At 44.1% G+C, this 13024-nt stretch overlaps 1 protein-coding gene across 3 annotated transcripts in view; it reads left to right on the top strand.

The window, feature by feature from the left end:
- The window catches only part of LOC126356200 (uncharacterized), an 878454-nt gene that overhangs the window by 655443 nt on the left and 209987 nt on the right, over positions 1-13024 (top strand). For all 3 annotated transcript variants that reach the window (XM_050007000.1, XM_050007001.1, XM_050007002.1), the window contains one exon: positions 11293-12106. In XM_050007000.1, coding sequence (XP_049862957.1) covers positions 11293-12106 — 814 coding nt within the window. The remainder of the gene's footprint in view (positions 1-11292; positions 12107-13024) is intronic.

The raw sequence follows: 13024 nt of genomic DNA, 5'->3' as shown, positions 1-13024 counted from the left end.
TCGTAATGTAGCCAACAGCCTCTCCTTGCAGCTTACAGCCTTTCTCACGATTGTGTTCTTTTTCATTAAGAATTGCTTGATGATATTCATCAGCTCCGAAATGCATGTTTCATCGATTGTTAGATAATTACGAAAAATCATCGTCTTCCAGCACCTTAAGTAAAAGAATGTGGGTGAATTTCTTTCCTTGCATTAGCCACTTCTTTGCCCATAGCTTTCTCTAGGCTTTTTGTCCTTTTTTCCTCTAAACTAGTCAGGGAAAACTCCCTTTTTCTGTGTAGAACTAAGTGGAATCTTATAGAACATAACCTCAACGAACTTCAGATAAACGAATCTCAGCAACAGGGTGGCTCTGTAGTCGTTGAGTGCAGTCGATCATGATGTGTGTAGGCTTTGCAATTCATACCGATGTTATTCAACCACTCACATGTTATAAAGCGCATACGTGGCGGATATATCAAACACAGTATACAACAAAAAATAGTGTTAACATATACAAGTACTATGAATTTAATACTAAAGGTCTTAAGGGAAAACAATGGCCGGCCGCTGTGGACGAGCTGTTCTAGGCACTTCAGTCTGGAACCGAGCGACCGCTGCGGTCGCAGGTTTGAATTCTGCCTCGGGTATGGATGTGTGTGATGTCCTTAGATTAGTTAGGTTTAAGTAGTTCTAAGTTCTAGGGGACTGATCACCTCAGATGTTAAATCCCATAGTTCTCAGAGCCATTTGAACCACTTTGAAAAACTATGTAAGGCATGAAACTTCCTGGCATATTAAAACTGTGTCCCGGACCGAGACTCGAACTCGGGACTGTTGCCTTTTGTGAAAAAGAAGTTCGAGTCTTGGTCCGACACACAGTTTTAATCTGCCAGGAAGTTTTATATCAGCGCACACTCCGCTGCAGAGTGAAACTCATTGCGGAACGTAATGGCGGTTATGCTCTGGTACAAGTCTGTGAAAGTGAATGTTTGGGATTGAAGACAGAAGGTGCGTGGTGGTTGATTGAATCACGTCGAGCTTAAGAGTGGGGATGTTCTCAGGTGTGACAGATCATTTGCAACTAGGTGGGGTTTTTGTGCTAAATGCTTGTTTACATCAAGTACTTCTGACAGGCTATATATTTTTCCTCTATTGGCTTATGTAGCACTTCCGTGTTGACTTTGTATCTATTTCTTTCCTTCAGCACATATTCAGTAAAAGTGCAGTCAGACTTGTATGAACTCCAGCTAAGCGAAGGCTCCGCCAGTCTAGCTGTTACACCCTTGCCTGTTAACTGTAGCAAGCAGTATAATGGTCCAACCACGTTTAGTATTATAGTCAAACCATTTGTATATTTTAATATTATACGTTTTCGTTATGCTCTGGGTTTGATACTGTCCATTTTGTGAATTGTAATTTAACATGTTAGTTGCATAAAATGAGTGATAAACGCTCTACTGACGTTTTTCAACTAATGTTATGACCAAAGATATTTATTATGATGTAGCGTTCCTAATACTTGGTTTCCTACACATTACTACCTGTATATCATGTGGGTCCTGGTCAGTTGTTTATTGACGATGGCCCAATAATCCGAAAACCGGTTCCATATAAACAAATATTTAAACGAAAATTAGAAGAGCAAACACGCAGTTTCTTGAATGAGAAACATCCCCCAGGCTGTGGCTAAGCCATGTCTCCGCTATATCCTTTCTTTCAGGAGTGCTAGTTCTGCAAGGTTCGCAGAAGAGCTTCTGTAAAGTTTGGAAGGTAGGAGACGAGATACTGGCAGAAGTAAAGCTGTGAGTACCGGGCGTGAGTCGTGCTTCGGTAGCTCAGTTGGTAGAGCACTTGCCCGCGAAAGGCAAAGGTCCCGAGTTCGAGTCTCGGTCGGGCACACAGTTTTAATCTGCTAGGAAGTTTCACGCAGTTTCTTTTTCAACCCGAAAAAATTATGTTTTAGATATATTAGTTTCTAAATTCTGGCCTGAGATATGGAGAGTAAAGTAGCATGAAAAGAAAGAGTCTCGAAAAGGAAGGAATCGTAGAAAATTACAAGTTACGTTTAACACAGGATGCTCATCAGTTTCCTTCCCATTTAGGCTGACCAACTGCTGAGAATATTCCGGCCAGGTAAGGACGCACATTCGCAGGCTGACTGAACCAATTAACAACAACTAACCCGAAACAGTTCGTGAGTCTGTAGGTAGTGAATCAGCAAACAAAAGGAAGGGAAATACCCTCCGTTAAGGAACAATCACAGAAATACTGACTTTCTCGAATGTGGATGGAAACAACTGGAAGAAAGTGTATTCGATGCATTTACACTCTCGTATAGCCACAGTTTGCAGGTCTGTGTTCACAACAGCAGCGCTAGGTGTAGTCTGATAATGGCGATTCACGCTTCGATTTGATAATGAGTAAATTTTGGCGTCAAAATTGTGATTTTATTGTATTATAATTGTAAGTCAGTTACGTGATACACGAGATTTTCCAATTTTCCGCCGTGTGCTCTACAAGCGTTATATTCCTCTGAACTGCATTTTCTTGGAGGTTATGCTACAGTGGCCTACTAAGTACTGATATACGCAAATAATAACTGTAATTAAATTAAATGATTTTACATATTTTATGATTATTATTATTGTGAATATCGTAGGCATCTGTGGCAAGTTAAAATTAGAGGGTGTCAGCAAGTTATATTAGGGAAAGAAGGGGGAGCGGAAATAAGGGGGGGGGGGGGAGCGAAATATGTGTCTAGGAAATTAGAGGAGAAAAAAATGCTATGTGATTTGGAAAAAGCCAAGTATGAGAACCATTTTTTGCATAATGATTGCAAAGCTTTTGCAGTGTCCTTTTGAGAAGAACTGCATGGTTTGATGTTAAATCAAACGTTTTGTACTAAAATAGTTTCTGTTTACACCTTTACTCGTTTTATCTCATAAGCAATAACGAGTGTATTTCGTGGACCAACCTGTGCACAGAAGTGAGGAACAAAAATAATGAGCACATATAAAGAAACAAAATTGAAAAGTATTTCAATTATCACTGATTAAGCTTTGTCACTGATAAACAATTTGAAACAGTAGCGTCAGTGATTCGGTAAGGTAAGCGTTGTAACACGTTTAGAATTGTATTGTGGTGCAAACATCTCAGGTGTATACGGTTGGAGAAGAGGTGAAAGTATCTGACGTTTTTGCCCCGACAGTAGAATAGACTGAATTGGTGTGAGGAGAGCTGAGCGACCAATTTTCTTGAGCGAGAACTCACCCTTAGCGTAATGTCAATACGACTGCTTATTACTCAAAAAGACTTCTGTGAGGAAATTTGCACCATTCGGTTTGCTGTGTCATACTTAGGACAGAAGCAATGAAGGGGAAGGATATGCAAAGAGTACTAACTCTGGGACATATAACAGACATTCTAAGCTGCATGCTGAAATATTAATGACGGAATACTCCCTTACGCTCTGTCTATGGGATATAAGGACGAGAAGTGGGATCTCTGTGGCGGCTCGCCGCGCGGGATTAGCCGAGCGGTCTCAGGCGCTGCAGTCATGGACTGTGCGGCTGGTCCCGGCGGAGGGTCGAGTCCTCCCTCGGGCATGGGTGTGTGTGTGTGTTTGTCTTTAGGATAATTTAGGTTAAGTAGTGTGTAAGCTTAGGAACTGATGACCTTAGCAGTTAAGTCCCAATAGATTTCACATATATTTGAACAGTTGTGGCGGCTCTGTGGCCCACAAAGCTTAATTGTTATCTCTGAATTATTCTAATAAGGGACCGTATTGTTTACATTATTCTACTGTACTTAGTGATTAAATAGAAGAAAGCTGGATTTCGTTCCGGATAACGTAGCTTCCTAATAAGATACTAATGATCAGGAAGAGCAGCGCGAGGGAAACTAGCGAAAGATCTAAACTCGGTCGGACTTCGTTAATAAAAATTACAAGCTTATCGTATCACCGATGTTAGTCGACCTGGATTCGGGAGGCATAAATTTCTCAAGCTTTGACCGATTTGATGGCAATCAGCTTTCTATCGGAGCTCTGATGAAAGTCGCGTCGGAAATGTAGCGCCTGCTGTAGGTCATTATGAGCACACTATTTTCGGCCTACTAGAGAACGCTTTCCACACCTTGTAGGGTAACTGACACACAAAAGTTGTCGTATGCACGTTACGTGCTTTTAGGGGCTCAGACATTATTACATTCTTTGTCGACTTTTATTCTGAATACTGTATCAACAAAGTATGTTTACTCAATTTGTTAGCAAGAGTTGCAGCTACCGATTTGTTACTGACAATTTTTAAGTTTATTTCTCTTCAGTTATAGTTTTAATGCTACCTTTAAATACACTGCTCAAAAGAGTTAGGGGAACATGACCTTAGGCGTCTGCCATGCTCCATGAGCAATAATTGAGGACTGGGAATGTTTCCAAAGTAAACCTTTATCTTTCACAAATTAAGTACACAACAATATAATATTACATCCTCGATCATTTACATAAAAAGAACTGATATGTCCGACAAATATAGAAAACAAAGTGACACCAATAATTCATCCCGTCATCCTGGGTTCTTTCTGTTGGACTTTGACAGCTTCACTAGCGTATATGCCCTCCGTGAGCGTTTACCACTGCCTGACACCTACGTCGCGTGCTCCGTGTAAGTCTGCGGACGTCATCCTGTGGTATCCGTTCCCATTCCTCAGTAAGAGCCCGCGAGAGTTCTTGTAGAGTCTTCGGAAGAACAGGACGACCACGAACACGTCTGCCAAGCATGTCCCACAAATGCGCAATGGGGTTTCGGTCGGGACTCGCAGCAGGCCGTTCCACTGCTTCAGTGTCCAGGCATCGCAAGACATCCCTGCTGACACCCGCCACACTGCCCCTGGCATTAGAAGGAATTCAGCGCCACCCACGTATGCATCAGACACCACATGGTCCAAAAGGAAGCACCACAGCTAAAACACGAGCAGGTAGACAGTGCTTGTGTACTTCTGTATAACATTCTTACAGCTTTCACTGCATATTTTTTGTTACGCTGGTCTGTCGAGCTTAGATTTCCAGATATTCAATTTTGAAATTAGGGACTCCTTCACTGGATAACCCGTATACATAAAATTTTAAATTCTGCATCAGTTTCCGAACACTACCCTACGAGATCGGTACAGATAGTCTCCACAAACGTTTTGAAGCTGAACTCAGTATTATACCTCACATCTCAGCCAGTTTAGAGAACGTCAGAACAGCCTGTCTCTCTGTTCTCACCTTGTCTGAAACTGGTCTACATCCCTATAAATAGGCGACTAATCTCGTTACTGTTGAACTGGCTACCACTGAGAGGTATCTGGATAATCCCAGTGAAATGACTCTACAACACGTGCACATCAACGTCTGGCAAAATACTGTTCAGCAATGAAATCTCATTGCCCCAGGGGGAACGACATGTTTACCATGCAATGAATTGCCCAGTAATACAGACGTTATGTGGTCCGCACGTCTTACATCGCCGTCTTAGTTGTCGACAGTGACTGACGATGCCTGTTCGAACGAAGTCCTGTTTACAGATAAATTTATTTTCATGCGCATGACTAGGTATTTAATCTCTGTTGCGAGATACTGGTGTGTATGCATGCTGCGGAGCTGGTGGAGTAGAGAAAGCGTATGGTAGCCACATAATTTGTTTGACTGTAACCAAGTATCTGGGGCGTACGATGTTATAGATGTAAGGCACACATGATTTAACTAACTCATTAGGTCATATAAAGCATGTATAATAAGTAGCAGCGAAAAAATGCTCCTATTGGACCACAAAAAATGCGAAATGTTACCGTTCATTTAAAAGACTCTGACACAAAAATGGGTACTAGCTGCTTCATTTTAGTTTCCTCAGCACTCATTTTTCTAAAAAATTTTGGCTTGCGAACATATTCATGCTTGTTTTGTCATGCAACTGACCTCAAACTCCCACAAGCTCCCTTAACTACAAGTCACTCACACCTACTTGTCCATAGTTCTAAGTGGCTCATACGTATCCTCTCCCAGTTGCACTTTCTCACTCACTCATTCAGCCCAACTCATTGTTATTATTTGTTTGTGTCTCTCTGTCATTCTCCCCTGTGTCACAGCCACAGTCCCCTTAGTTGCGACCTACTGCTAGGCTCCTCAAGCTGTTACTGCCTCCCTCTTCCTCTCTCTTTCTACTAATATCTCATTCCTTCCTTTCTTCTTCCTACAGCTGCTGTCTCTTCTCATGATCACTGCCTCTCTCTTCCTCGTTGTTACTGCCATATACACTGTCTCTCATTATCAGTGGCTCTCACCCATTTCCACTTTCTCTTTATTCCTCCTCACCCCCCACCCCCCTCCCCGGCACTGTCTCCTTCACTCTTTTCCTAGTACTGCTCTGTCACAGTGTCCCTCATTTTCTCTCACAATGCCATCGCCTCATTCGCTCTTTTTATAACACAACCACTGTCTGCTATCTTCCACTATTTATTACTTTTCCGTCTCCTTCCCACTGCCACTGTCTTCTTCTCTCTCAGCATAAAAAGAGCGCGAAAAACATCGCACGCCAAAACCTTTTGGGAAAATTTTTAAAGGTGCTGAGAAAGGTTGAATAAAGCATCTGACAACCCACTTTTCAGTCATAGTGTATTAAATGAACAGGAACATACAAGGTGCGTCTGAAAAGTTCAGTCAGTGGTCTCAGAAGATAAAGGAAACAAGAGTCACAAACAAAACACCTTTACTGACCTTCAAAGTAATAACCATAAGCTACAACACATTTCAGACATTGGTTGTAAAGCTGCTGGAAATTGTCAGCAAACGTTTCTTGTACAATCACCATGGTTACGCGTTGCTGGATATCTGCATTGATACAGGAGATGAGACCTGGTGCTATCAATACAATTGGGAGGCCAAGCAGCAGTCAATGGCATCGTGTTCATCATCTCCCTCTTCTGCCTCACGTAGAAATTCATGGTGAGTCTCATCCTTGCTGCCAAGAAAAAAGCAGTCAACATTGTCTTAATCTTGGATTATGTCATCCAGCTTTTTTTGGAAGATGGAGAACCAGTGAACACCGGGCCATTGACTGTCACTTGCTCTTCGGATTGTATTCGTAGCATTAGGTCTCGTCTCCTGCAATGATGTAGATATCCAACGATTCATGGCCATGGTGCTTTAAGAGATTCCACAAGAAGCGTTTGCTTACAATGCCTAACAACATTACAGCCCCAATGTCAGAAGTTAGTTGTAGCTACTTGCTATTACTTTGAAGGTCAGTAAGGGTAGTTTGTTTGTAAGTCTTGTGCCTCTTATTTTCTGAGACCATTCACTGTACTTTTCAGACACACCTTGTATTCGTATTTTTTTATGCCCCGATATGAGCGTATTTCCACTAGTTCCCTTCTTCTCCCTGCTGCGGCAGAGCATGTAATTGACACGAAAATAAATGTATTGGTCCGTAAAATTTAATTGACTTACGTGAAATTGAAATAACAGAAAACTGATTTTACACCTCAGACTAGATTTTATGTGCAAAGATTTTCGCATGTGGTTTGGTACTAGAGCATGGGATTCCCGGATGATACTGGAAACACTTTACAGCATATTTTTCCGTAATAAGTAATTTTATCAACTAAGTTTTCGCCTCACATCGGAATTTACTTGTGTATTTCACGTAGGCAATTAGACGAACTTTGTACCATGCATCTCGGAAATGGATTAAGGTATCAAGAAAACTTTCAAGGTTCAAGATCTGAACTTTAGTATATGCAGTAAAAACAGTCATTTGCTGTGCTTAGCTGTCTCGGAATCGGCGCCCGTGTTATGGTACCCTAAAAACAAGTTTTTGTGGTTTTTCTCGATAATGGATGTTTGAGAAGGGGAGATGGCTCTTCTAGATAAATACCTACAGAATATATTATTAAAGTATGAGCAATTCGGTGCTGTTATTTATTAATTAGGTTTCACCTCATACCGGATTTCTCCTGCAGAAGTAGGCTAACTTTTAACCTTTGCATCTTTGAAATGGATGAAGATATCAAGGAAATTTTCAATGTAAATAGAGATCGGGGTCTCAGAAATATATCATAAAAATTTCAGCCGTTTGCTGTGAATAGCCGTCTTGGAATCCTCGGCTGGGTTTGGGTGTGCTGGTGACAGAGAAACTATAGAAAAAAGATCCTTTTGTGATTTTTCGTAGTAACCGCGCATGTACCAACGGTGCCTTCACAAGTCTCATCAAGCCCTCAGTAGGCCACATCAAGTGCAAAAATAATCAACCAATCCATTTGCCTAAGCATGTCAAAATCGCGTCCGGCCATCCTGATACAGGTGTTCCGTGATTTCCCTAAATCGCTCCAGGTAAATGCCGGCATGGTTTCTTTGAAAGGGCATGGTCGACTTCCTTCCACATCCTTGCCTAATCCGATGGGACCGATGACATCGCTGTTTGGTCTCCTACCCCGTATCAACCAATCTTCCTCATGTCCTCTTGCAAGAAAGAAAAAGCGTTCTAAGGAGCAAAAAGCGTGTAATATTGATAATTTGACCCTGTACTGTGGGATAGTGATACTAAAACAATTGTTGGATATACGAGGGTCAGTCAAAAAGAAATGCCTCCTATTTTTTTTCTACGTTTAATTGTCAGGAAATTTAAATGCAATTACATAGGTTGAAAACCACAACATTGAGGATCATTTTGTCATTTTTCAATGTAATCTCCGCCCATCTCTACAGTTTTGGTCCATCTTTGAACAAGGGCATGTATCCCAGCACGGTAAAAATCACAGCTCTGCTACCTAAGCCATTGACGCACGGATGTTTTGACGTCCTCCTCATCTTCAAAATGAATCCCACGATGAGCTTCTTTTAGTGGCCCGAACAGATGGAAGTCTGATGGTGCCAGGTCAGGGCTGTATGGGGGATGAGGCAAAACTTCCCATCCAATTTTGACAATCTCGTCAGAGGTGTGACGACTGGTGTGTGGTCTTGCATTGTCATGCAAAAGAAGAACATCTGCCATTGATTTTGTTGGGCGAACTCGCTGAAGACGTGCTTTAAGTTTTTTGAGGGTTGTGACGTATTGAACAGAATTTATTGTGCATCCCTGCTCCAAAAAATCAACCAGAATCACACCCTCTGTATCCCAGAAAACTGTTGCCATAACTTTCCCTGCCGATCGCACAGTTTTGAATTTTTTCTTCCTCGGCGAGCTTGTGTGACGCCACTCCATTGACTGCCTCTTTGATTCGGGTTCAAAAAAATGCATCCATGTTTCGTCCCCGGTCACAATTTTTTTCAGAAACTCATCTCCCTCCAAACGGAAGCGCTGCAAGTGTTGGGAGGCTATTGTTTTCCTTGCCTCTTTATTCTGATCGGTTAACATTCTTGGAACCCACCGTGCACAAACTTTTGAGTACCCCAATTGTTTAATAATCGTGATCACACTGCCTTTACTAAGAGAAATAATGCGACACACTTCATCTGCAGTCACCCGACGGTCACCACGAATGATGTCATCAACTTGCTGAATGTTGTGTGGAGTCACTGCACTCACCGGCCTGCCGCTCCGCTTTTCGTCAGTCAACGGTGTTTGCCCTTCAGCTTCCTTACAACGACGAACCCATCGTCTAACAGTGCTGACATCCACTGTCACAACACCATACACCTTCTTCAGTCTTTCATGAATGCGTATGGGCGTTTCACCTTCTGCATTCAAGAATTCAATCACGCAACGCTGTCTCAAACGAACATCGATGTCGGCCATCTTACAAACTTCTGCTGTGCTGCCACCTGTTGACACAGAAAGTTACTACTGCAGTGGATTGCAGAAGAAGGTTTGAGGAATGGCGCCAAATTCAAATTTTTCACTTAACTTAATTTTTTTAAGTAGAAAAAAAATGGGAGGCATTACTTTTTGACCGACCCTCGTAGAAATGATTCCTAGTCGAAGTTGTTTGTTTTGTGGTCTTCAGTCCTGAGACTGGTTTGATGCAGCTCTGCATGCTACTCTATCCTGTGCAAGCTTCTTCATCTCCCAGTACTTTCTGCAACCTACATCCTTCTGAATCTGCTTAGTGTATTCATCTCTTGGTGTCCCTCTACGATTTTTACCCTCCACGCTACCCTCCACTGCTAAATTGGTGACCCCTCGATGTCTTAGAACATGTCCTACCAACCGGTCTCTTCTTCTTGTCAAGTCGTCCCACAAATTCCTCTTCTCCCAAATTCTATTCAATACATCCTCATTAGTTACGTGATCTACCCATCTAATCTTCAGCATTCTTCTGTAGCACCAAATTTCGAAAGCTTCATGTCCAAACTATTTATCGTCCACGTTTCCACACAGGGCTACACTCCATACAAATATTTTCAGAAACGACTTCCTGACACTTAAATCTATACTCGATGTTAACAAATATCTCTTCTCCAGAAACGCTTTCCTTGCCATTGCCAGTCTACATTTTATATCGTCTCTACTTCGACAATCATCAGTTATTTTGCTCCCCAGATAGCAAAGCTCCTTTTCTACTTTAAGTGTCTCATTTCCTAATCTAATTCCCTGAGCATGATCCGACTTATTCGACTACATTCCATTATCCTCATTTTGCATTTGTTGATGTTCATCTTGTACCCTCATTTCAAGACACTGTCCATTCCGTTCAACTGCTCTTCCAAGTCCTCTGCTGTCTCTGACAGAATTACAACGTCATCGGCCAACCTCAAAGTTTTTATTTCTTCTCCGTGGATTTTAATACCTACTCCGAATTTTTCTTTTGTTTCCTTTACTGCTTGCTCAATATATAGATTGAATAACATCGGGGAGAGGCTACAACGCTGTGTCCTCAGCTCGTGGTCGTGCGGTAGCGCTCTCGCTTCCCGCACCCGGGTTCTCGGGTTCGATTCCCGGCGGGGTCAGGGATTTTCCCTGGATCGTGATGACTGGGTGTTGTGTGATGTCCTTAGGTTTCAGTAGTTCTAAGTTCTGGTGGACTGGTGACCATAGATGTTAAGTCCCATAGTGCTCAGAGCCATACAACCCTGTCTCACTCCCTTTCCAACCACTGCTTCCCTTTCATGCCCATCGACTCTTATAACTGCCATCATAGTCGAAAGGCTATCCAAAACACTTGACCTTTTTATCACGAATAGAACGCGGGATACGAGCACCGTAAAATTTTGTTTTTATGTTCGGTTTTTTTAAACATATTAGGTACGGATGGTGCCTCCTAAATGCCCACTCAGGCAGTGTCAAACAGTAGAAGTGTTGCGAAGACTGCAAAGATTGTGTGCTCTGCCGACAGGAGTCCGCAGCGGTGACATCGGACAGTGACGTGACGGACAGCGAGCTGCTGGCGGCGGCGGCGGTGGCGGCGGGCGTGAACGCCGGCCCGGGGTCGCTGCCGTCGCCGTCGGCCATCAAGTCCATCCTGAAGAAGCCCGCGTCGCTGGACCGGGCGACGATGAGCCGCTCCGCGTCCACCTCGGGCTCCCGGTCGCCGGTGCCACACTCGAGGCACCAGCACAGGCACCACGGCCAGCACCAGCTGCAGCACTCGCAGAGCCAGGTGGTCGGCGGCGACTTCTACCTGCCCACCTTCCAGGAGTTCAAGCTGCAGCAGCAGCAGACCCACCAGCACCACCAGCAGCACCGCAGGAAGAAGCAGGTGCAGTTCGTGTGCGTGACCCCCGAGGAGGACCACACGGTGCCCGAGGTGGTCTCCGTGGTGGTCAAGGACGAGGACGCCGACGAGGACGAGACGGAGCGCACCGCGGCCGAGGACGACGAGGACGAGGACCAGCCGGTGACGTCGCCGTCGACGAGCGGCGACGAGGGCGAGGAGAGCGCGGCCGTGAGCAGCAGCAGCGCGAGCGCCGGCGACCAGAGCGCCAGCAACAGCGGCAGCACGGCCGGCGGCGACGGCGACGGCGACAACGACAGCGCCACGCTCAGCGCGCCCAGCTCCAGCGTCAGCGCCGGCGACGCGCCCGCCCCGCCGCCCCCGCCGCCGCCCCCGCAGACGGCCGCGTCCGCCGCCAGGGCGCAGCTGCGCCTGCAGCTCGCCAGGGGCGTCAGCGAGGCCAACGTCTTCCGCGACACGCAGCACCTCTCACTGGGTAAGTGCTCGAGATCACTCGGGAGTGGTTGTTAATTTTATGTCAAAATATGATAGTGGGCCCTGCCTCCGACATCTGTTAACCGATCACCCTCCAAAAATAATCGGTTAGGAATCCCACAACTACTAAAGAATTGCTATAGAGAAATCGCAGGAAATGGCTCAAAAAAAAATAATAAAACACCGAGAGGTGAGACTGGCACGTTCGGCTGTGCTGACAAGGACCACCCCTTTGGTTGATGACAGAGACGGAGAGAGAATGACGCGACATTTTTCTGCATAAAATTTTATAATGCACTGTGGTGTGTGTACTGTAAGACCTTCGGTACACAAACCGTCAGATTATTTGACTTGTCGCTCTACCGAAGTAGGCGAGTGTCAGCAATATGTCTCGTGGTCTTATCGTGGCGTGTTTATCTTCTGCCGTTAGGTCAGACGATAGAAATGCCACTTGCACGCTTAGAGTAGCAGACTGACGGTGACCGACTTTAAACAGAACTTGATTAATTTTCAAACACATTTATTAAAATAATAAAAAGCATAGACATTATGTAACTTGATTCTGGATGCTGTTTACAACAGACAATCTGAAGTTCCTTTGGCCTTGGTACGTTAACTTTATTCTCACATATCTCTGATACTTGACAAAGTGTCTATTCATTTACGTTCATGGCTATGTACAGGAATATGGTAATCTTATTAGGTGCAGACTGAAACTTCACTATAAACTGGTACAGATTGGTACAGACTGGTGCAGACAAATGCAGGCTGACTAATCGGAGGTCTGTACACTCGTTATAATACCTCACGCGTTCAGGTATCACTGCACGAGTGTGATCCGCGAGGAGAAAAGGTTCTACATTAGCAGCAATCTCATTGGCTGCGTCACATATTAATACGCGGACCGGCGGAAGCAGAA

The sequence above is a fragment of the Schistocerca gregaria genome, chromosome 3, assembly GCF_023897955.1.
Source record: "Schistocerca gregaria isolate iqSchGreg1 chromosome 3, iqSchGreg1.2, whole genome shotgun sequence".
NCBI lineage: Eukaryota > Metazoa > Arthropoda > Insecta > Orthoptera > Acrididae > Schistocerca > Schistocerca gregaria.
The sequence above is the reverse complement of the archived record's forward strand: the minus strand, read 5'-3'. Positions and strand labels throughout refer to the sequence as shown.